At 55.8% G+C, this 22,900-nt stretch overlaps 1 protein-coding gene across 4 annotated transcripts in view; it reads right to left on the reverse strand.

Annotated features, from left to right (window-relative positions):
* The window catches only part of TRAPPC10 (trafficking protein particle complex subunit 10), a 77,109-nt gene extending 55,366 nt beyond the window's left edge, over nucleotides 1–21,743 (reverse strand). For 2 of the 4 annotated variants that reach the window (XM_082720407.1, XM_082720405.1), the window contains exons 1-2: nucleotides 21,525–21,743; nucleotides 1,586–1,667 (exon numbers count right to left, since the gene is read on the reverse strand). In XM_082720407.1, the coding sequence (XP_082576533.1) occupies nucleotides 1,586–1,667; nucleotides 21,525–21,591 (149 nt within the window). In that variant the 5' untranslated portion in view covers nucleotides 21,592–21,743. Of the gene's footprint in view, nucleotides 1–1,436; nucleotides 1,668–21,524 lie in introns of all 4 variants that reach the window. The other 2 variants (XM_082720408.1, XM_082720406.1) reach the window with 2 other exon arrangements.
* Nucleotides 21,744–22,900: the final 1,157 nt, after the last annotated feature.

The following is a 22,900-nucleotide window of genomic DNA, read 5'->3' on the forward strand; positions in this document are numbered from 1 at the left end:
AGGGAGGCGCAGCTCTCTGCCGCCTGGTTGCACCTGCTCCAATCCCGACGGGCCGCCGTCAGAACGGTGCTTCTCCCCACTGCCTGCGGAGCCTTGAATCCACGGGGCTGAAGCTCGTCCGTCCATAGCCAGAGCCACAGGCCGGTGCAGAGGTGGCCCTGTGAGATGTGTCCCTGCTGGCGCTGTCGCCTGCGTCTCCAGGAGCCGCCTTCGCGGATGCGGGGTGCATGGGCTCAGCCGCCTCTCCCAAGGCCTCCGTGTCTCGTCCCTCTCCAGGGAAGATGTCCAGCCTCCACCGCGTCGCCCTCCCGCCTCGTCAACCCGTCCTCCGGCTCGGGCGGTGCAGGAAGGCGACCACACGCGAGACCCACAGGCTCCGCTGGTCTCCTATGGGCCCTCGTCTTGTTTCATGGACACACTCTCCGCTCGTCTCTCTGAAGGGTTAAAGACCGCGTATCGGAAACCTCTCCGGACCCCTCCGTCTCCCTGGACACGGACTCCTCCGTGGGGCTGTCGCCTCTCGCGGACAGTACGGCCACCTCAGATGCCAAACGGTTCTCCTACGTGCTGTCTGCTCCATACACGCAATTCAGGAATCACCCGCACGCCTCCTGCCACGCCACCGGACACAAACACGAGACCGGCTCCCACCTCCGGACCCCAGGAAGCCACAGCAGTCCTCCGTGGTAGCGGGCTGCACCCGGCGGGCAGAGGACGATGCAGCAAGAACGGGACGCCACGAGCAGGACTAACCACCGGAGACGCGCACGCACCTCGACTAAAATCGGACTCCCCCCTACTAAGAAGTCAAACTCCAAACAGTTTTCTAGAAATAACAGCTCATCTTAGCAGAAATAAGTTTTCCAATAGGATAATTCAATGTGGACTACTTCTCCGAACAAGTCATGAGATAAACAATCACAGGCAAAAGGACGAACAAGATGGCTGGTCCGGTGCGTCCCCCTAATTTACAAATAACATTTTTCCACGTACTTCCTCACCCTTAAGAAAGGAGCCGAGGAGCCCAGGGAGGGGAGCCCTTGCTGAGACTGTAGGTAAAGGCCATGTGCTCTGCTCTAAAGTGGAGTCTGTGCCTTTAAGACCCTCTGCTACAGACTCTGAACTCAAGGAGACAAACCAGCGTTGCTGGAGGGGCGGGGGTGGGGGATGGGGTAACCGGGACGGGCATTGAGGAGGGCACGGGAGGGGACAGGCACTGGGTGCTCGATGCCACTGATGAATCATTGACCTCTACCTCCGGAACTGATAATACACTGTGTGTTAACTACACTGAATTTAAATAAAATTTAAAAAAAAAAAAAGATACTCTGATGCGCCATGAGGAGTCACAGGTTGTTCCTATAAAAGCGGGCCTTTAACTCAGAAGAACTGTGTTGTTTCCACCGCCTTATGTTTCAGTAAGAAAAGCAACATACTTCTCACACGTGAGGCCCACGGACTATGTGACAGCTTGGTTTCTTTACAAGACACCTCACAACTCAGGCTCTAGCTTTCACCCCGTTACTTGCGCCGAGATGTCCACAAAACCACGAGGAGATGACGCCACAAAAGGAGCGGGCCCCACCTTCTCCATTCCATGGGCTCTCTCGGAAGCTGCTGGGAAAGCGTCGGATACACAGAGGTGAATAAGTTCTGGTCTCCAGCACCTACAACAGGAATAAAAAGAAATCCAGTTACGGCATTCTTAGGTGAATACGGGCAAAATGCGCTCTAGAATTTACTGACTTGGTAACTTGAGACGATTTTACATTTAGTAAATGACATCACAAAGTAAGATTGTCGCACACCTCTAAATAACTCGTCTCAAGAAAATCCAGCTCTCGGCCTGCACAGTCTAACTTCACCTGCGACACCTCCATGCGGTGCGCACGATTTTCCCTGAGGACAACGAGGGTCAGGGAACGAAGCTGGGAGACGCCGAGCACACGCTCAAGGCCACAAAGCTAAGGAGAGAGGGAGCTGGCGCCCATCCACCAGCCGCAGCCTGACCATGTGACCCACGGCCACTGCTTCCTGGACAGCCACGAACGTCCGGCCGAAAAGGAAACCCCGAGAAGTGAACGTGAACTTCTTCACCAAAATAAACTCACGATGCATCCAGATGCTGGGAGGAGCTAAAATGGACACAGGACACTCTGTGTGCACACACGACACACGGGACGCCTGGCGAGCCTTCCCTGAGTCAGGCCTCACGGTAACCGCGCAGGAAGGCAAGCGCCACCCCGTCTCACAGGCTAGGACGACGAGGTCTGAGAGGCCGGCGCGTCTGCAGCACAGCCCTCGCTCACGGCGGACGCCCGCTCTGAGTCGGGGTGAGTTTTACCTCAGCTCTTATCTCAGCGTTAACAGACAGCAGAGTCCATCAGCGCTCCGACCACGTTACACTGAAGCTAAAGAAGAACCTTTTAATACAGACCAGTCGAACTCTTACACTGCGGGATCGTCAAACTCAAAGCAAGGCCATTATCCAAATAGCTTTTGCATTGATCTTAAAGAAATCATTGGGAATTGACGTGGGCCATTAACACATCTGCTTATTTTGCTATCATGACTGTGTATATATATACGTATATATATACACGTACACATACATATATGCATTTGTATATATACACATACGTATATGCACATATACATAAAGAGACCTCCCCCACAGCACATAAGGATATCAAGTCACTGCTGAGAGCAGCGGCGCTTCCGGGCAGCCAGCGTCGGAGGTGGGGGCCGGGGCAGGAAATGAGCGCTGAGCGCCCCTTGGCCGGGGTCTTCTCAGAGCCACGCCATCGCCTAGCCGAGCGCCTGCGCCTGAGGACAGCCACCCCTCCTGAGCCTCCCCGGGCCGCCTGGGGAGTGGAAGTGAGAACACCGTGGGCTGTGGCGAAGGTCGAAGGAGGGAACCCAAGTAAACCACCTTGAACCCCGGGCCTGCCACAAAGTAGTCTGGGTTACTCTTACTACATTTTTTGTTAGAATAAAAACAAATTTTTATGTTTTAACGTATCATTTTTCATCGTGTTCCTTTATTTGATAGTCATCTTAGAAATCATTAAAATAAGAAAATAATCAATTAGCCTCAGACTTCTTACCTTGGATTGCCACTCCCATGGCCTCCTTAAAATCAAAAGGTTCCGGGATTAATGTACAAAAGCGTCTACTCGTCTGCCAAGGAGCAGGATGAGGCCCTCTCCTGCTTCGCTTGTGTCCACCGGTCCTCGTCCTCGTCGCCAAGGCCCGCACGCACACACACGGCTCCAAAGAGCCTCCTATGTGCCCCACGTACCTCCCTCGCAAAACCTACCAGAACGATAAACCTCATCTAAATGGAGACCATAAAGTTAATTTTTCGGACACGCTCTCATGGCATAAACCTTTAATTTGTGTCCTAAATTTAATCTGAAAAGATTACAGGTCAGCTAGCATAACAACTGCGGACTGAAATAGGACCGTTCGGCCTCAGGGCCTTATACACTGAGCTGTGCTCCCCCCCCCAATCCATGTAGAATCCTCACCCTTGGTGGCTCTGAATGTGACTGCACCGGGAAATCATATCTGTAAAGGGGTGGCTGAATTAAATGAGGTCTTTCGGGCCTTCGGGCTCTGATCCGATCTGACCGGTGCCCTATTCTAAGAGACGATGTGGAGACACAGAGAGGTTTTAGGGGTGTGAGCTCACGGGAGGACACAGAGAAGACCGCCGTCTGCAGGGTAAGGAGGGAAAGCCCCAGCTACGGACACCTCGAGCTGGGACCGGAGAACCTCCCGCTTCCTGCTGGCTGGCTTCAGCCTCGCGGGCTGGGCCCCTCAGCGGCTCGTCACAGCGCCCCGGCGGACGAACACGGCAGCCCCCGGTCTACACCTGAAGGTCAGATTTCTCTAACCCACCGACTGAGAACGAAGAACGACCCTCACTGTCCAGACCGCACACCCGTCATTATCCTCCGCGCCTCCTCTTGGTGTGGCGTCCCCGGCAACCCCGAGACGCCCCTGAACACGGGCTCCGGGGAGCCGGGGCGGGAAGGAGACCGCAGAGCGCGGGCACGACCGTCCGAAGCAGCGACGTCTCCGCTCCTGGGACAGGTGAAGAACCAACCAGACACACGCGGCAGAAGCCCCAACCGCCCGATCACGACGGCGCCAAGGCCGTAGAGCTCGGAGGTCTGAACTAGAAGAAGACGGAGCAACTGCCCAGCTGACGGCTGTCAGAAAGCAGCTACTCAGAGCAAAAAGGCGGCTTTCTAGGCTGATGCGCCCAGCCTCAGAGAACCGTGTGCAGAAAACGCCTGTGCTCATTTTTCCACCTCAAAAGGCCTAGTGAAAGACTAAAGTCAGAGTATTTATTGTAACAACTAAGATCCCTCTTTGTGTGTATGAGGAAGGGGGACTCCTCAAAATAGTTAATGAGGGTCCTCCAGAGCGTGACTACTAACATGAACATCTCACCCCTGCGTGTGTCTAACATGCCCCCGTCCTCATCTCTAGAGGGGACACATCTGGGGGGCAGCTCCGGGGTGTGCGGCCCACCACAGTCATCCTCGGCCCCCGGCCAGCGTCCGAACGTGGCTGTGCCCTGGCAGGAGAGGGAGAAGCAGGGACAGGCACGGGGGCCACTCAAATGCGAAGGGAAACACTGGGACAGTCGCCCTGCTGGGAACCGAGGGACACCGGCATTCAGGGTGTTGCCCAGACCCACCCGCACCTGCCCCCGCCCAGAAGAGCCCAGCTCAGACACCCCCAACAAAGGCAGCCAGAGCCCCTGGTTTCTGATGATATGAACCTGTTTTTGTCTTATTCCTGCCACAGCAGGATTTTCTGGCCAGACCTTTGGTACTTCCTGGATTATTACTGCATTCTGAGATTTTTACCAGCATATATTTAATCATATTAATCGTGCAATTTAAAACTTTTTATGCCAAGAGAGGATAAGACTGCTAATTAAACACGGAACGAAAAAGAATTAAAAAAATACGATTTCAGTGATTTAAGCAAGAATATTTCACATTCTTCTTATAGCTTTACAACAAAAAGAAGGGGCACCTGGGTGGCTCAGTGGGTTAAGGCCTCTGCCTTCAGCCCAGGTCATGATCCCGGGGTCCTGGGATTGAGCCCCACATCTGGCTCTCTGATCAGCGGGGAGTCTGCTTCCCTTCCTCTCTCTCTGCCTGCCTCTCTGCCTACTTGTGACCTCTGTCTGTCACATAAATAAAGAAAATCTTTTAAAAAAAAGAATTGGGAACTCAATTACAGAGAAAGTAATCAGTAACTTGGATCAACACTGAAAAGACACTAACATGTGTCCATTTGAGAAAATATGGTAACTACACATACAGACGCTTCTCTTGGGTTTGTGATCCCCAACAGTAAGACTGTAAGAAAACAGCTCTTTTTGAAATAACTCTTCAAAGAAGGCAATCATAGCAAAAATAGAAACCTGCAGGCTAGACAGTCTTTCCTGGCCCAAGATGCTGTCACTGAGATGAGAGTCTAACCAAAGCTTAACAGCAGGTCCAGCCCACCCCCGACCCTCACCCCGGTCACAAGCTGTCGCGCCCTTTGCATGAGTCTCCCGCGACCTGAGGAACAGTGCAAACCCTCACCTTCCACCACTGTATCTCTGCATCAAAGTCACGGGTTACTTAGTGTCAAAACAAAGAGTCACATTATTAATTCCTAACACTAGATGGCTACCGACCAGAATCAACACGAAGCTGACCCGTCTAGGAGCAGAGGCAACCTCCCTCCACCCCTGCCCCCTTGCTGGAAGTCCACACCCAAACCAAACTGTCCCGTGGGGCTCTCTATCCGAGGGACAAGATGACAGGGTGCTCACTTTCTGCATTTCAGGGACACAGGACGTCTAAACTAAAAGGTACGGATTCTAACACAAAAGAAAACTGTACCTACATTCAAAAAGCTGTAAATTGGTTGCTGATATTCCTATAATGTTTATGCAACGATTTTTAGAATATTTTAGGATGCAGTTATGACATTAAGATTGAATCTGGCACTGAACCGTCTACAAATAAAGTAGTTGAATTACCAAATGTGGTTTGAGTGCTCGACAGCTACAAATTAAGCCTCGGGGAAAACACAAGGCTGAACTGAAAAGTTACTCTCCACTGGGAAGGACACGGGACTCTCACGCTTGTACAATCATTACTCCCCACGATTTTTATTTTTCCCCACACATGTGTTAAGGCCATTTGGAAATCTCTGTCCTAGTCCTGTAACGTAACATAACACTACATTGGTACACTACAAGACCCGGGAGGCGTAAGGTCAAGGACAGCCGTGGTTGCTAATCAGGTGATCATAAATAAAGAGATTATCCCGGATTATCCAGGTGGGCCAAGGTACCCGGAGGGGAGGCTATTCCGTGGGGAGGAGGGAGGCAGAAGGCCAGAACCGAGAACCGAAGAGTTGGCACCATGAGAAGGACTGAACAGGTCCCTGCTGGCTTTGAAGATGGAAGAAAGCCCATGACCAACGAATGTGGGAACCTCTAGAAGCTGGAAAAGGACAAGGGGAGGGCTTCTCTTCTGGAAGGAATAAGCCCTGCCAACCCCTTGATTTTAGCCCAATGGACCCATTTCAGACTTCTGACCCCCAGAACCCTAAGACAAATACATTTCTGTATTATTTGGTAATTCATGTATAGAGGCTCTGTCGAAGCTGGTGGGCTGAAGGAACAGATTCCAGAAGACCTTCCGTCAACAGCCAACATTTCTGCCAAAAGCTGACCAGTTACCAGCCCTTAAACACGCGAAGCTATGAAATCTCATGAAAATAGGAAAGGGTCAGGACACTGTGACCACTAGAAAGCGGCAGAGAAAACCAAAAGGTTCGGCCGATCTGCAACTGACGGGCAGCCTTCCTCACAGTACATACATCTTCCAGATAGTATTTTTCTTTGGACATTTACCTTGGGTCAAAGATCTTACTTACATCAAGTCTTTAAATACTTGTTGATACCCTCAGACAGCATAATTTCTCTTCAAATTCTTTAGTATAATCTTAGTAAAGGGACAGAGTAACTTTTCCAATAAAACACACCTCATACTTTATCCCAAGTGGCTGAAGGCACCCAGGCTATTTTATATTTTAGCCTGTTAGCAAAACGGATGTCTTCAAATACCTCGTGGACAACGTCTTAATTCAAGAGCATCAGTTCTGCCCTGCAGGACTCCAGAGTCCCCTCCGCCCCGCATTACAGGGTGGCAAAGACGGGGTGGGGGGCAGACTGTAGCTCAACAGGAAGCAGGTGCTAGGTGCGAGACCCACACTGGGGCACTGAGTGTCCCCCGGTCGGAGCACCTCCTCGCAGGCACTCCAGAAGCTGCACGGCCACGGAGTGCCTGGCTACCGGGTGACCAATTTCAAGGCCCTTCCCAGCAAGAGATCCTATGAGTCTCTACCTTTGAACAAATAAGTCAAAGGAAACATGTACTTTACCTGGCCTCTGTTGTATAGAAAAATGTTCAGAAAGAGCCATTCTTTAAGCATGCCATTAACCAAAGAAAGCTAGAGTTCACCAGGGAGCAGCGCGCTCCTCAGCGCGCTCCTGCTTGAAAACGGGGGTTAATTGAAGAGAACACGGATACTCGCCCTAACGATGCCTGTCCCTGTCCAGAGACCACACACCGAATGAATGAACTGTTCCTGAACAGCTTCTAGCCGAACAGACTTGCAAATGAAGGATACAGACATCCAAGGTCACGAGCTGGGAAGGCGTGTCAGCCCGGTCCACCGAGCGCAGGGCGTATGCGCTGTGCGTCTCGTACACCGTCTCGTACACCGGCACAGGAGGGAAAATCAATGCCTCACGTCGGCAGCTCTCTCATGGGGAAAACCGACACCAAACGCATCGGCGTGGCCCTCCCAGGCTGTCTGCACAGCAAAGGCTTCACATTTGGGGCTCAGAGGTGGGGAGTGGGGTTCAGGAGAAAAAGCACACGAGATCAGACGCCACCCAGATTCTAGAAGTAGAAGCCAAGGCTTAGTCTGTGCCCTGAAATGACTGGGCAACGGACCCGCTTCTGCGCACACACACTGCCCTTCCTTCATGGCGAGGCACAGGCCTGACACGAAACAAGCGAGCCCTCCCAGGCTCCTGCTGCAGAGGCCACGTTGGAAGGAAGCTAATTCCTACAGCCAACAAGACGGGGACGGTGGGGACGGCCCTTACCTGCCGCCAGCCGTCCTGCCCAAATGCCCATTTCAGATCACGCATCAGAACGTCCTGCCATTTCCTTGCTGGCGATCCAGTAACGCCCACTCCATCCGGCTTCCAGCTCCACCCGACCCTCGACCCTCACTGAGGCCCGTGCACACGGTTGCCCGCCCACGCCCACCCACGCTGCTTCTCCCTCTCCCAGGAGCCGGTCTCTGTACCAATGACTACCCCCAGGGTGTGATCAAAGGGGAAAAGGCAGAGAGTATGTCTGTGATAACTGAACTGCACGCCGCAGGAGTCTGCAGAAAGGGAGCCAACGCTTATCCACAGAGAACAGAGAGACGAGGTCCCACAGAGAGACAGATATGCAGCCCCGGAAGTCTTTGTCCTTTCCAGCAGGAAAGACAACTGAGCACACGCCACAAGCACCACGGGGTTTAAGCAGACGCTTCTAACCGGGAGGCCAACGGGCCGTTCTCTGGAGCTTAGAGACCAAACACGACCCAAACGTAAGGAGCAGAGACAAACCGAAGGTCTGGATGAAGGCATCTGAATGCAAGTGCGGGGAAGAAGGAGCCTGAACAGTTCACAGATTTTTACGTAAAGAACTACAGGGTGACCGCAGCAGCTGGCATCACAGCGTTTCCAGCTGGAGAGAGGGGCCTGCTTCAGGCCCAGCCCTGCCCCGGGCTGTGCCCACGGCTGGAGAGACCCGCTCCTGAAACCCCCCCACTCCCCAGAGTTCCCAAAGACCACTTTCTCAGTGAGGTCTGGCTGCCGCCTCCAAAAGGCTCACCATTACCAAGAGGAATTTAGCGATATTCAGCAAAATTACAAGTTTACCACGGCCCCAGCGATCCCTGAAGGAATCCATCCCAACAGACTGCACCATGAGGCTGTCTGATTCAGGGTTATTTGAAAGAGCAAGAGACAGAGCCATCCAGTTTCCCGACAGGACCAGAGGAGCATCAACCACAGAACACCCATGATCCACACCACGGATGGAGCTCTGCGCGGCTGCAAAGTCCAACGAGCAGGATCTCGAGGAAGTGCTGAGAGAAAAAGGGAGGCAGGGGAACTGTTTCTTGGTCTGTGACCTGCTTCCTAAGAAGGGAAGTACGAATGCGTATGAATTTTTTTTTCAACGGCAGGAGAATATTTAGGTGAGGACAGAGTCAGTGTGGAAAGGACAGAAATCTACGCTCCACACCTTGCTTGGAAGATCCGGTTGTGAGAGCAGGTAAATATTTTATGTGATTACAAAACAAAGTTAAATTTTAAAAAAGCTTTCTCTAAAAATATCAGGGGAAAAATAAAGAAAACAAAGGGAGTTAAATGTGCCCACGGCTGGCAGCAGAGCCCCAGAGAAAGAACAAGGCTGGCCGGCGGCCCATGCCTCCTGGTGTGAGATGTCCAAGCGCTACAGAGAACACTAGAAGCATCTGAAATCTCTGCTCATGAGTCACTGCTGGTGGCAAAGGGGCAGAGGCCATACAAGGTGGGATCAGGGGCTCCAGGACAGGCAGCGGCCGCTAGGGGTTTGTGAGAAAGGACTATTCCCAGACCGGCCTGCATAATCAGAAACGGGGGAAGAGCCCGCTGGGGGATAGCGAGGCAGCTCTGGTCTGAGAGCGCTCTGCCTGTCACCCCCAAGTCTCCGCAGAATGGGAAGAAAGAAAACACAGAAGGTCTAGCAGTTCATTAAAACCGCCAAGTCCTGGGGCGCCTGGATGGCTCCATGGGTTAATAAGCCTCTGCCTTCTGGTTGGGTCATGATCTTGGGGTCCTGGGATCAAGCCCCGCATTGGGCTCTCTGCTCAGCAGGGAGCCTGCTTCCCCCTCTCTCTCTGCCTGCCTCTCTGCCTGTCAAATAAATAGATTTTTTTTTAAAATCTTAAAAAAAAAAAAAACCGCCGAGGGCGCCTGCGAGGCTCAGTGGATTAAGCCCCTGCCTTCGGCTCAGGTCATGATTTCAGGGTCCTGAGATCGAGTCCCGCATAGGGCTCTCTGCTCAGCAGGGAGCCTGCTTCCCTTCCTCTCTCTCTGCCTGCCTCTCTGCCTACTTGTGATCTCTCTCACTGTCCAATAAATAAATAAAATCTTTAAAGAAAAAAAAAAAACCGCCGAGTCCTGAAATCAACTCACAAGGACCCAGAGAACGTCAGGGCATGCCTCACCTCTGCACTCCCAGCTCTGGCCCTGAAACAAAGACTCAGCGGCCGTCAGCAGCCCAAGCATATCGACTAGGGTCTTAGAAAACCTTTCCTCACTAAAAAGCAGCAGGGCTCCTTGAAGAAAGGGCAGACTCCAGGGCCAAGGCTGGAAATGAGTCTGGAACACGTTAACAGCAGACACTCACAAAGACTCTGACAACTCAGAGGCTGACTAAACAGCAAAGACGGAACCACGGGCAGGTTGGCAAGGACCGCACAGGCCACCGAATGAAACAAAGCAGGTCGGGGGGCGCCTGGGTGGCTCCATGGGTTAAAGCCTGTGCCTTCAGCCCAGGTCATGATCCCAGGGTCCTGCGATCAAGCCCTGCATTGGGCTCTCTGCACAGTGGGAAGCCTGCCTCTCTGTCTACTTGTGATCTCTGTCAAATAAATAAAATAAAATCTTTAAAAAAAAGAAAAAGAATTCTTGGGGCACCTGGGTGGCGCAGTGGGCTAAGCCTCTGCCTTCAGCTCAGGTCATGATCTCAGGGTCCTGGGATTGAGCCCCACGTCGGGCTCTCTGTTCAGCGGGGAGCCTGCTTCCTTCTCTCTCTCTCTGCCTGCTGCTCTGCCTACTTGTGATCTCTGTCTGTCAAATAAATAAATAAAATCTTAAAAAAAAAAAAAGCAGGTGGGTTTAAATCCTTAAATTCATAATGATACTTAAAAAAAAAAAAACAAAAGGGGGAACCTGGGTGGCTCAGTGGGTTAAAGCCTCTGCCTTTGGCTCAGGTCATGATCCCAGGGTCCTGGGATCAAGCCCCACATCGGGCTCTCTGCTCAGCAGGGAGCCTGCTTCCCCCACTCCCCCTTCTCTCTGCCTACTTGTGATCTCTGTCTGTCAAATAAGTAAATAAAATCTTAAAAAAAAAAAAAAAGGTAAATGATCACCACTGGAGGACACTCCCTGTGAGTGCGTGAACCCACACAACCCACACCACTGGACGAGCACGCGACACACGTACACACCATTGCTTAAAAGGTTCTATTTATTTGAGAGGGAGAGAGAGCACAAGCAGGGGGAGCAGCCGAGGGAGGGAGAGGAGTAGGCTCCCCGCAGAGCAGGAAGCCCAATGTGGGGCTCGATCCCAGGACCCTGGGCAGGCGTTAAACCGACTGAGCCACCCAGGTGCCCCCCACACACACTTTCTACAGACACATTTCCACGAACAAGTGAAGACGAAACGGTAACACTGGAATCCCGCCAGTCTGTGCCCCACAGGGTGTGAGCCACAGAAAGGCCGCTCCCACCAGAGAGACCCCAGTGGGGCCCGCACGCTGCTGGTAGAGAAGATGATCTTGCCAAAAACATTCAACCTGAACCTGAGCCGGCCTCTGGCTCCGAGGACCATCTTCCAGGAGACACAGAACTCCAAGGACGGAAGGCACCCGGGACACCGCCGGCCAAGCGGGAGGAGGGAGGAGGACAGGCCACAGGACGGAGCCCAAGCTCTTCCGTAAGCCGCCCGGAACAAGGGGAGACGGAGGGAAACCCGAGATTTGAAGCCAGATGGAGAGCACGGGCTCCAAACCTTATGTGGACACCAATTAATTCAAAGGGCTTAAAAGAAAAAGACATTGAAGACACACTGAAAATGTAAACGCTGAGTATTCGATATTAGGGAAAAGTTTTTAGATGTGAAAAAGGCTTTACAGTTATGCTTTTAAAAGTCCTGATCTCTTAGCGATACGCCGTTTGAGGGACACACACGGTCTCAGCTTGGGCTGCCAGGATGAAAGATGTGACGGGGCGGCTTCACCAACACCGACCTGTGCCCCCAGTTCCGGAAGCTGGAAGTCCAAGGTCAAGATGCCGGGCCGCTCAGTGCCTCGGGGTTTGGAGGAGGGAGGGAGCGCACTCTTCCTCCTCGCGCGAGGCCCCTGGCTCCATCCTCGGGGCCCAGCTTTGTCCTCTTCCAGCCGCTCCCCCCCCCCCGAACACCCCGGCTCCAAACCGTCACCCCGGCCTTCAGGGCTCCAGCACACGAGAGGGGAGACAATGCCTCACCCCGTAACACACGCACGTGCAGGTCCGTGACGTCACCCTCGGGGTCTGCTTTGGACGAACACAGGGTTGGTGGGAACAGGCGCAGACAGGGGCAGGACTGGCCAATCCTCCCAACTGGTGGAGTCGGGGGACAGGTCTGTGGGGTTTCCTTACACTACTCTGCTCTGCACACATTTGCCAACTTTCCATCATAGACAGTGTGAGACGCTCCGACTCTCCCACCTCCCTTGCCCCTTCCTTTCTTCCACAGCACTAGTCACTGATTGCATCATTTGCTACTTTTGCCCGTCGCGCCCCTCCTCCCAGTGGACTGGAAGCTCCACCAGGGCTGGGGTCTTTGCCGGCAGAGGTGACCCAAGCCCGGCAACACTGCGGAGCCCAGAAGCACAGTGTGCACCTGCTGACCGGAGAGCCTGGCCCGACCCCTTTGTAGTCGACACCAGCCAGCACCGGACCCCGGAGCTCGGACACCCTGCGGCAGCGGTGCCAGCACTGCTGGCTGTCAGATTATGGTCTCGGGATACGAATGCAATTTTAGAACGGGTAAGATCACACTGGAGACCTCCAGCACGGCTGACTGACTCAGTGCTTCGACTGCTGAACCAAAGTAAGCGAAACTTCTATTTCACTTCACTCTGCGGCAAAGGCTTTCTCTGCGGGGTAATTTTAGGGACAAGTCCCCCTTCCTTCCCTGTGGGCAGATGGTGTCTGCCTCCCCAGCTGCTCGGTGAAGCCGTGGCAAAGAAGTCGGGCACCTGGCTGTTGGTCCTCCCTGGGCCGTCACACACCGAGGGCTCGGGCACAGCGGAGCCGGCCTTCAGGGCTTCTGCTTCAAAATGACCCCTGACGGCCCACTCTGTTGTCCGCCTCCGTGCCTGCAAACTTACTAACTGATCCAGCTGGTCTAAAAGTGCCCATGAATGGTGCACGGTGAGGTAGTAAAAATTACTACCCCAACGGGATATCGTTAGTGCCAAGGCTCTACCTAAAATCCTTAGCTCTAAAATATATCCAACTGCTTCCAAGTGCTAAACAGATCTGCTAAAAACAAGAAAACTTTCCAAACATACAACAGTTCCCAGTGAGAGCAAGGTCTAAATCTGTTGTCAGTTTCTTCACAATTTCTCTACTCACTTTTTTTTTTTTTAGTTTTGCAAACAAGGGCCTAAAATAATATGAAGGAACAAAACATTACAGAACAGAAGCCCAAAAAGCCAAATAAAGGCATTTGTTTCCTGAGGGGAAAATAACCAAGGAAGGAGAGACTACAAACCATGTTCGCTATTCCTAAGAGATCATCCCACCTCGGGACACCATCTAGAGCCCCAGGTCCCAGATGCCCAGGAATCATTCCCGTGGCCAAGAGCTGACGAGGACAAACCTCTAAAGATAGAAGCAGCGATATACAACCAGAGCAGCCCAATGGATGCTGGCAGCTACGCACCAGGACACCAAGGTAGACACCGCCATGTGGGGAAGGAACGTGGCCCCGGAACGACTTGTCCGCGCCTGAGCCCGAGAGCCTGGGGATTCACCTCCTTTGAAAAAGGATCTTTGTAACTGTAATGAAGTTCAGGATCTCAAATGAGATCACCCAGATCATCTGGATGGACCCTAAATCCAGGGACCAGTGTTGTGATGAGGGACAGGAGAGCAAATGCAGAGACGGTAGCCACGGGAGGACAAGGCAGACTGACTCCAACGACAGCCGGAGCTGGAAGAGGCAGGACGGAGCCTCCCCCGGAGCTGCAGGAGGGAGCGCACAGCCTCCCGACACCTTCACTTCCAAAGGCTGGTCCCCAGACCCCTGAGAGAATGTATTTCCCTTGCTTGAAGCCAGCAAGTTTCTGGTAATTTGTGACAACAGTGCTGGGAAACTAATGCATATGGAAACTAATGCAAATAGAAAGCACATTTTTTCCTAATGCTACTCCAGTTCATGTTTTAGACATGCTTTTGGTCACACCTCTTGAATGTCCGAGAAACGCAGCTGAGCACATAGCTCAGAAGGGGTCCCGCCAGCAATAAACACGTAAGAACTTCACTGATCATCAGGTAAATGCCCCGCGGACAACTACAACCACCTTGGGCTGGACAAAGACTCCGGAGAGAACATCGAGCACAATCCATGAGGAAAAAAGCGTTAACTAGACTTCTTCAAAATTAAAAATGTACTTCAGGGGCGCCCGGGGGGCTCAGTGGATTAAGCCGCTGCCTCCGGCTCAGGTCATGATCTCAGGGTCCTGGGATCGAGTCCCGCATCGGGCTCTCTGCTCAGCAGGGAGCCTGCTTCCTCCTCTCTCTCTGCCTGCCTCTCTGCCTGCTTGTGATCTCTGTCAAATAAATAAATAAAATCTTTTTTAAAAAAAATGTACTTCAAAGACAGCACTAAGAAAAAATACAGTCAAAAGCTAGGAAAGAGTATTCACAAATAAATTACAGATCTGAAAAAGGACATGTATCAGCAAATATCATCAACTCTTATAATTCAGTGATAATGTAATTTAAAAATGGGCAAAATATCTGAGTAAACATTTCACTCAAGAAGATGTACAAATGGCTGATAAGAATAGGCAAAAAGGCTCAACTTCACTAGTCGTGAGGGAAATGCAAATTGAAACCCAACCAGACAGCACTTCATGTCCACTCGGAGAGCTAATAAAAGACAGACAAGCGTGTGTCCGCCGGAATACGGAGCCACCGGAACCCTCAGCCACCGCTGGTGGGGACCTGAGACAGTACAGATTCGGGGACTATCTAGCAATTTCTTAACAAGTCAGACATCAGCTTATCACCCAACACAGCAATTCCGCTCCTGCAATCCCCGCATGAAGACCGGAACAGGAGCCCACGCTCGGGCGTGCAAGCGCTCCCAGCAGCTCTCCTCACAGCAGCCACCGAGCACCGACAACCCCCACGCCCCTTGCCTGGAGAAGAGATAAACAAGACGGGGTCCACCCGCACAGCGGACCACCGGAGATGACAGAAGGAACACACGACAGGGGGACGGCACGACCTCCACAGAGGAGGCCGCTGAGCCTCCAAACATGGCTGGGCGAGGAAAGCCAGCCGCAAGACTGCATGCCACGTGATCTCATGTCTAGAAACATCGAGAGAACACCACTGTGGATAGACAGAAAGCAGAGAGAGGTTGCCCACACCTGGGGGAGAGGTGGGGATCACCTGCTAAGGAGCACAAGGGAACCCAACAGGTGCCGGTGCCGGGGGCACAGCTCTGGGGCCGGATGGTGGAGGAACCTTCCAGCAGGCAGATGAAAGCTCCATGAAGACACCAAAGAACAAGTCTGCGTGCCGAGTGGGCCTCCAAACGCACCTCTTCCCGGAGCGACTGGGAAGCAGCCGGCAATATTCCAACTGCTCTGACCTTCTGACCCAGCAAGTCCACACCCGGATTCCATTCTTTATTTTAGAAATCTATTCCTCCTTTATTTATGCATTTTTAGGGCTGAGGCTGGTTTGGAACCTTACAGAGCTCCTCTTTCAAGGCCTCATGCAAATGCCAGCTGGGCAGACCTTCGGTCCTACCTGCTCCCCTCAGAGGCCGAATCCGCGACCCAAGAAGGCTTGCGTTTGGCCACAAACTTCTACCGACTTAAAGAAAGCATATCTGAACGCAGTTCTGAAGGACCAATGCAGGGAAGATGGTCCCTAGCACATCAGTGAGCCTCTCTTCTCCTGCTGGATTGAGCTGGACGCCCGGGGTCCGAAGCCTGCAGAGAAGGTCTGCCGCAGCGCAAACACTAGGCACCCAGCAGGCTCCCTAAAACAAGTCTGGGTGATCAGGGCTCAGGCTCTCTAAGCATTTCCCACAAAGCTGTCTTAGCTCAACATGACCCGCATTCCAAGAACATAGCTCTGTGCTGTCAAAAGCCTCTAACTTACGGACACCTCAAAGACAGCACCGTGTTTCCTAGAGAGACGCTCACTCATTTATCTATTCTATTTATTCAGTGGCTATCTACCGAGCACCTACTGTGTGCCCAGCTCGGCTGCAGGAGCCAGGAGGCCAGCAGTGACCAGCAGACTCTGGGCCCACACCCTGTGGCTCACAGGCAGCCTGGGTCGGGGTGGACGAAAGACAATGAGCGAAGGAAAAACAAAATGTTTGTGTCGGGGGTGCGGAGCCAAGAAGACTGCATCAAGTCAGTGGAAAGCCCGACAGTGAGCAGGTGTGGGAGGTGGTCGGGGAGCAGCTCCCGGAGCGGGGGGAGGCAGTGAGGGGTCAGAAGGGCAGTGCGGGCGGCCAGAAAGCCACGGGGCTGGTGGGGTGAGGCCCGAGCCGGGCCCACAGGAAGGTCTGCGAGGGTCACGCTCGGAAGGCGGCTAGCCCTGGAAGGGTCCCAGGAGGCAAGCGTGCCTCTGAGGACCCCCGGAGGGATCGCCCCCCGCCCCCTGGAGAACTCGCCTCAAGGGGCTGGCATGAAACCAGGGAGGCCACCGGAGGGAGGCCGCAGGAGCACACCCAGGGCGAGGCGAAGGTGGCTTGCATTTGGGGGAGCAACAGTAAAGGTGGGGAGAAGTGGCTGACTTCTGGATAAGTGTCAAAGACAAATGACAGGACAGACTGACCGCCAATTGTGATGAAAAGGAGGAGTCAGGAATGACCCCAAGGGCATCCGTTTTTACTTAGAGCCCAAATACCCTGTGAGTCCAAACCACTGGGGAAGGCACATCAAGTCAGGTGGAGACCACATCCCAGCAGACCCGACGGGACGGGGCAGGAGAGCTCCGGGGCCGGCTCCGAGGCCTGCAGAGCGAGGGGGCTGCCTGCCAAGGGCCAGAGCAGGGTCCGCGGCATCCAGGCCCGGGCAGCAGCGGGGAATCGGCGCGGACCCTGAGACACACACACGACACCATGCAATAGCCATGAAGAGAAGCGTCCACACTGGCAAAAAGCTTTTTTAGACAATATGTTCTTCGGTCAGTCATTCGCACCCCCACCAAAGCCCGACCCCTCGGCCCTTCCCGTGTGTCCATGTGGACCCCCTACCTTGTGGTCCAGTCACTCCCAGGCAGAGACTGGCTCTGGGAGGCCGGCCATGCTGGATACTCTCTGACATGCATCCGGACTTAAAAAACAAAAATCAGGCCGCTGACTCTCATTTGCACACACCAAATTTACTAGGAATGCTTCTGAGGCGCATCTTGTAAATCGGGCCTGTAAGCCGACGTTCAAACGGAAAAGGAACGTTTTACTGCTACATCATCAGTCACATCCGCCCTGGGGCTGGTGCACCTACTCGGACGGCGGCCACCACAGCCAAGCCACACCCCCCACGGCGCTCCGAACGGATGAGAACGACGATGCTGCAGATGCGCCAGGCCCCCTCTGAGGTGTGCCGTTTCAGTACTCCGTCCTGCTACCTCCCTTCCAAGGACACGACTGTGTCACAGAACAGCGTGGCTGCAACGATAAAAGGAAGTACCACCTAAAGAAAGCCGCAAAGAGGGGGGCGATGTCCCATCGGACTGCCAAGCCAGCGAAGCTGCGCAGTGTCCGACAGGGGCAACCACCGCATCAGTGTGTCACCGCACTTGTCTAAGAATGAAAAACGTTTCTTCTAGGGCGCCTGCGTGGCTCAGTCGGTTAAGCGGCTGCCTTCGGCGCAGGTCATGATCCCAGGGTCCTCGGATCAAGCCCCGCATCGGGCTCCCCTCTGAGCGGAGAGCCCGCTTCTCCCTCTCCCCCTGCCTGCTGTCCTACCTACTTGTGCTCTCTCTCTGTCAAACGGATAAATAAAATCTTAAAAAGAAAAAAAAAGAAAAATGTTTTTTCTAACTCATGCATATGATTTCTCTCAAATAGCTGTTACAACATGATACTCCTTTAATAAAATTATTTGAACCTAACTATTTAATCAATGGAGCTATTAAGTATTCTTCTTAACATAAACATGTCATGAAAAAGTCACTGAGACACCTAGGCCCTGTGAACAGCCTAGGAACCACTCGTCAGCGGTTTGCACTGTGACTCCTCTTCTGGGTGCTTTCCCCAAGTTCATTCTTCCAACTCTGTGCGGACCCCCTGAGGCCGGTACTACGGCCATCTCCGTCTCACGTGGATGAGACCATGAAGCGCCCGAGGTCCCCCATAAAAGACCTCTTGTTTCAAGCAGGCACAGGCACATACGGCACACCGAGCCGGGCAAGGACATTCGGTGGCACCGTCAGTCACGGAATGAGTGAGGTTTCTGAGGATGAATGCTCCTCCCGCATCTCAGCTGTTGGTCGCTCTGGGTGTGAGAGGTCAGGACGGGCCAGCTCTGCACTGCTGCGCATGGATCAGAACAAAAGGCATTTGAAGCGACTTCTCTGGGACTCAAAAGGCAGTGGTTGAATCACAAGCACCACACCTTCAGGGTAGGGGGGACATCAACCACCCGCATATTTAAAAACTTTACCCTAAGGCACAAAAATCAAACTCCAGCCAGGCACAAAGCCTCCTGCATCTGCTCAATTCTGCTGCCTTTTTCCCTCCTGCAAAATTCATAGCGGCAGACGGGAAACCCCGAACCAGAGATCCGGAAGAAGAAACAGCGCGGTCCGGGAAGGGATGGTGAGATCGGAGCGTCTGCACGGGGCACTGCGGCGCCTCCAACACCATAAATCCTGTGTAGACGGCACGTGCTCTTCTCGGCACGATGGCAGGGGTCAACAAAGAGATGCCACTGACCAGCGGAACCACAGTAACTGTCTGCCAGAGGAGAGAGCTGGGAGAGGAGCGTGTCCCCCAACACTCCCTTGGAAGAGAAACCTGAAAGAGAAACCATCCTGAAGCAGAGAACGGACCCAGCGCTGCGGATAAGGAAATAATCTATGCCGACACCTAAACTCGGATCACATAAACCGGCTGGGTTTCTTCTCGGTCTCACGGCGCATTCTCCACGATGAAGACATCACAGGGCCGGTTCTCAGATTGCCGACTAGGGGATCCGCTGCACGACGTCGGTGCAGTCAGTCCCCGCGCCGTCGTGCAGGCTCGCTGGTACTTACTGGCTTTGCCAGTCGTGGTCAAAGCACATCCCCTGCTGAGGTGGTCCCAGAAGGGGCGGCAGGTTCGGAATCTCTTAGTGGCGGAGTGAAGGCCAGTAAAACGTTCAGGGAGCTTCAGGATACTATTAAGATCACTCAGCAGCTGTCACGTAATCATGGGCTCTGGTTACCCCAGTCTCCGGAGACTTTCCCCTCTGCTCACAGCGACACACAGCTAAACGGCCCCCACACTTCCGCGAGGCAGACACACTCTCCTCCTCAGAAAGGTCCACTCCACGTGTCCCACGTTCTCGGAGAAAACTCCAGCCCGGCACAAACTTCGCTCTCGTCGGAAGGGAAGCACTCCGACGGGATGGGGCCGCCGAGGCCGGCGGGTGTCCCAGGACCAGAGGCAGCCAGACCAGGAACACAGCGTGGCAACGAGGAAGCCAGGTACCGGTATCAAATCAAAACTTCGAGGAAGAAGGGGCCTCCTTCCCACTGCGTTAGTGTCCGCGGCTTAGAGCAGCTCCTCCCTTCACAAGACCAGGGCCGGACGGAATGGAGCAGACACAGAAGGCTTGAGGCAAAACCGGGACAAGTGCCCCCAAAGCTGCAGCCCCAAGCCCGGAAACCCCGAACCCCAAGTGTGAGCTGGGAAGCTCCCAAACCCGTGCCACGTGGAGCTCTTTCTTACTTCCCAGCTCACTCCGTCTGAAAGTTCCCGAAGCCCCTTTCTTCCCCCAGACCCCAGCGAGGCAGAGGTCGTGAGAACACGAGCTCCGCCCACGGCCCGGAACTCCGGTCAATCCGGGTGAAAGGCCGCCGCGTCCCCCGCGGGCCGGCACGCGTGCGGGCAAGAACGCAGACGGTAAACCCGTGTGTCCACCAGTGTCCACAAGGACGACCACTCACACGCCCGGTGCTGAGACTGAAGAACCTGACCTCCGAAGCGCACCTGCAGCAAGTCCGCAGAAACCTGTCCAGCCTCGGGGGGGAAACACAGACCAGCGGCGGGGCGCCGGGGAGGCACCTCCAGGCCCTGGCACCTCACAGGAAGACCCCAGGGCGCGGCCCCTGTTCCCGGAGGCCCTGGAAAGCACCTGGCGCCTGCGGGAGGGACCAGCCCTACACGGACCCGTCCTCCGGGGCCGAGCGCAGAGCGCGGTGCGGCGTCTAGGCAGACACTCAGGGCACAAGCCCGGGTGCGCACGGCTGTCCCCGAACGACGGCAGGGTCCGGACTTGGCGGAGACGCAGCCGCGGTCCCTAAGGAGGTTTCTCACCTGGAGGGGAAGCCACGAACCCAAACTCACACAGCCTCTCGGGGCTCTGCGCGGGAGCAGGAGCAGCGCGCCGGCCGGACCCCGCACGCGGGAAGGAAGACCCACGGACAGCCGCGAGCCCAGGGCCCCCGCGCCGTGGGCTCCCGCTCGTCCCCGGGGCCGCGGCGCCTCCGCGCACAGCCCGCGAGCGCACGGGGCAGCAGCGCACGGGGCACCGGCGGGGCTACGCTCCCAACAGTCCGAAACTCCGGCCCGCGGGACGCCAGACCTCGCCGGCCGCCGGCGCGACTCCGACCTCGTCCGCCCCGGCGCGAAGCTCGCGTCCGGCCGCTCCGAAGTCCCGGCGCGCCCAGGACCGCCCGCCAGCCCCGACGCGGGGGCACCGGCCCGGCCGCGCAGAGCGGGGCGTTCGGGGCTGCCGGGGCGCGGCCTCGTCCGCGGGGACCAGCGCGGCTCCGCCCGCAGCGGTCACGCCCGTGGCCGCGAGCGTCGCGCGGCTCCGACCCCTACTCGCGGGCGCCCGCAGCCCTCGCGCTCCCCCGAGCCCTTTCCGGGGGACACGGACGCGCCCGCGAACTCGGCCCCGGCGCCCGCCCCCCGCCCCTCCCCGAGCGCAGCCGCCCGGCCCGCGAGCGCGTCCCGGCGGGGTCGGAGGTCGGGGCGGCGCGCGCAGGGCCCGCCGCAGCCGCCGCCCGGGCCACACCTCCGTTCCGGGACGCGGCGGGGCCGGGAGCGCTCGGGGAGGGCGCGGGGGGGGAGGGGCGCGGGCGGGGGGAGGGGCGGGGCCGGACCGGGCCCCGCAACGGCCGCCCCCCCCGCGGCCGCGGCACTCACAGGTGACGATGGGCTTGTTCTCCATGGTGTAGATCACCGGCGGCTGCGGCGCCTCAGGGGCGTCCATGGGCGTCCGCCGTCACCGGCCCGGGCCCCCGCGCCCCATGGGCAGCCCCGAGGCCGCGCCGGGCCAGCCCGAGCCTGAGCGGCGCCGCGACAGGGAGGCCCGCCCGGCCGCGCGAGGCAGCTCCGGAGCCGGCCGCCCGCCGCCGCCCGCCGCCCGCCGGCCGCACCACTTCCGGCCCCGGCACCGCCGCGCTACCGCTTCCGGGGCGCGCGGCTTAAAGGGGAGGCCTCCCGGCGGCGCGCCGGCGCTGTCCTCCGACAGAAACGCGGGGGGCGGGGCGGGGGGCGGGGAGGGGGCGGGGCGGGGGCGGGGCCGGGGCAGGCAGGCGGGGCTCGCGCGTGGACCTCGGAGCGGAGGTCCCGCATGGACCGTGGAGAGGGCTGCGGCCCGGAAGCCCCGGGGGACGTCTCCACCCGCCCCAGCACCTGGCCACCCGGAGCACGGCCGCTGCCCACCGTGCAGATCCCCCGAGATGCGGGGTCCGGGCTGCCGGACGGCAGCCGCCCGGGTCACTGGCAGCACACAGACAGGGGCGCGACCCCGGGGCGCGGGGGTCACCGACAGCAACCCAGAGGAACCCTGGACACTGGTGTGACCCTGAGAAGCGCTCACAGCAGGGGGACCCTGGGACCGCCCTAGGGTCCCTAAGGAGGGGCACGTGGACAGTGGCCTGGCAGTGGCTCACCTCGTGGGTCCTCTCACCCAGAGTAGCTTTCGGCAGGTTCGCCAGACTCCAGCGCCGCAGGGGAAGCCGGGGTTCCAGCATGATTCCCGCTGCGGGACGGAAGGGCAGCTACTCCTGCCATACGGCCGGCTTGCGGTCTTCTTGCTACACTGGGTTTAGCTGGAATGTTGCTGCCACAGAGTACAGCAAGATGACTGACCTTCCGCCTGCAGCCAAAGATCCCACAGCGCCTCAGGTAGTCCTCTGGGCTCCCCGACCCTCCCAGGGAGTTGGAATGACTGCCTCCTTCTGAATGGCCACATCAGGGTGCGGCACTCGTGTTAGCACTAGCTCCGTGTGTCAGGGACAACTGCTGAATGCTCGAACTGTGGGACTGTGCCTTCCACTTGGGTCCTGAGCCCTCCCCCAGACCCAACCACACGGGAGCTTCCCCCCACGGAATGGGCGTGTTGTGGGAATGCCACAAAATCAAGCCCCACTTTAATGCACGTAAGTTCCCTGTGTAAGGAAAGTCGTTTTGGGGTAACATCTGCAGATGAAGTAACGTGACCGTATGCGTGAAATAGTTTGAACAGAGCTGCCAAGTGTGTGTGCATTGCACAGCACGTGCACTGCAGCCGGGTG

Source organism: Mustela nivalis (genome assembly GCF_964662115.1).
Source record: "Mustela nivalis genome assembly, chromosome: 1".
Classification (NCBI taxonomy): Eukaryota; Metazoa; Chordata; class Mammalia; order Carnivora; family Mustelidae; genus Mustela; species Mustela nivalis.